Source organism: Myotis davidii, unplaced genomic scaffold, assembly GCF_000327345.1.
Source record: "Myotis davidii unplaced genomic scaffold, ASM32734v1 C63769414, whole genome shotgun sequence".
Classification (NCBI taxonomy): Eukaryota; Metazoa; Chordata; class Mammalia; order Chiroptera; family Vespertilionidae; genus Myotis; species Myotis davidii.
Genome location: NW_006376048.1, coordinates 1 through 1,165, shown reverse-complemented (window position 1 = coordinate 1,165; position 1,165 = coordinate 1). Strand labels below are relative to the sequence as shown.

The 1,165-nt window shown below is 37.5% G+C and overlaps 1 protein-coding gene across 1 annotated transcript; it reads left to right on the top strand.

The window, feature by feature from the left end:
• Positions 1-43: 43 nt before the first annotated feature.
• Positions 44-633, top strand: LOC107181491 (titin-like; the record flags this gene model as incomplete). Its single annotated transcript, XM_015557375.1, has 2 exons — positions 44-277; positions 385-633. Coding segments are annotated over 2 exons (483 nt in total), but the record flags the coding sequence as incomplete, so codon positions are not given.
• Positions 634-1,165: the final 532 nt, after the last annotated feature.

The following is a 1,165-nucleotide window of genomic DNA, read 5'->3' as shown; positions in this document are numbered from 1 at the left end:
GGATATGTCTTTTTAACAAACTATCATCTTTTTTGCTACATAGGAATTCCACATTTCTTCTTTTGAAGAGAGGCTTATTAAAGAAATTGAATACAGGATAATAAAGACTACATTAGAAGAACTTCTTGAAGAAGATGGAGAAGAAAAGATGGCAGTTGACATTTCTGAATCTGAAGCTGTTGAAGCAGGATTTGATTTAAGAGTCAAGAATTATAGGATTCTTGAGGGGATGGGTGTTACCTTTCATTGCAAGATGTCTGGCTATCCATTGCCCAAGGTAAAATATAACCGTTTACCGTACCTCCATGCCACAATAAAGATACAACTAGGTTACACTGTAACTATTTTATCTACATTTAATTCACATGTACCTATTACTTGCAGATTGCGTGGTACAAAGATGGCAAGCGCATTAGGCATGGAGAGAGATACCAAATGGACTTTCTACAAGATGGCAGAGCTAGTCTGCGCATACCTGTTGTTCTTCCAGAAGATGAGGGCATCTATACTGCATTTGCCAGCAATATTAAAGGAAATGCAATCTGCTCCGGGAAATTGTATGTGGAGCCTGCTGCTCCACTCAGTGCTCCGATGTACATACCCACACCTGAGCCAATGAGCAGAATCAGGTAAGGCTCATAATAATCTGGGTTGTTTAGTATTTAAATTCTTTAAAATACTAAATATCCCAGTGGCAAATTGCTATTATATGTGTGTGGGGTGGGGGGCGGCAGTAGGAAGGAGGTTTGGGGTGAAGGCTGAGTGAGACACACAGAAAACTGCCAATAATTGCCAAGAGATTTTATTTCTTGCCCCTATGTAAGATGAGCATTTTCATTACTGTAGCACACTATTCATTTTGTCAGTGTTATAACTAATATAATGAAGACTGTAAGGTTTATCTAACATCTTCTTTTACATGTTAGCCCTAATTTATACAATAATGCCGCAGTATAGGGATTTTTATTTCTAGTTTGAACGTGGGAACACTGAATCTCTGCAATCCTATGAAAACTGCCTCAGTTTACCCAGCCTGTAGGGTTATCAAATCCAAGCCATTCTAGCTACAATGTAAAGATAGGATTTTATTTTCAAATATAACTTTTATGTTTTTCCTCCTGTTGGGTAAGAACATATGTTAATCTTTTTTTCTTATGCATTGGTT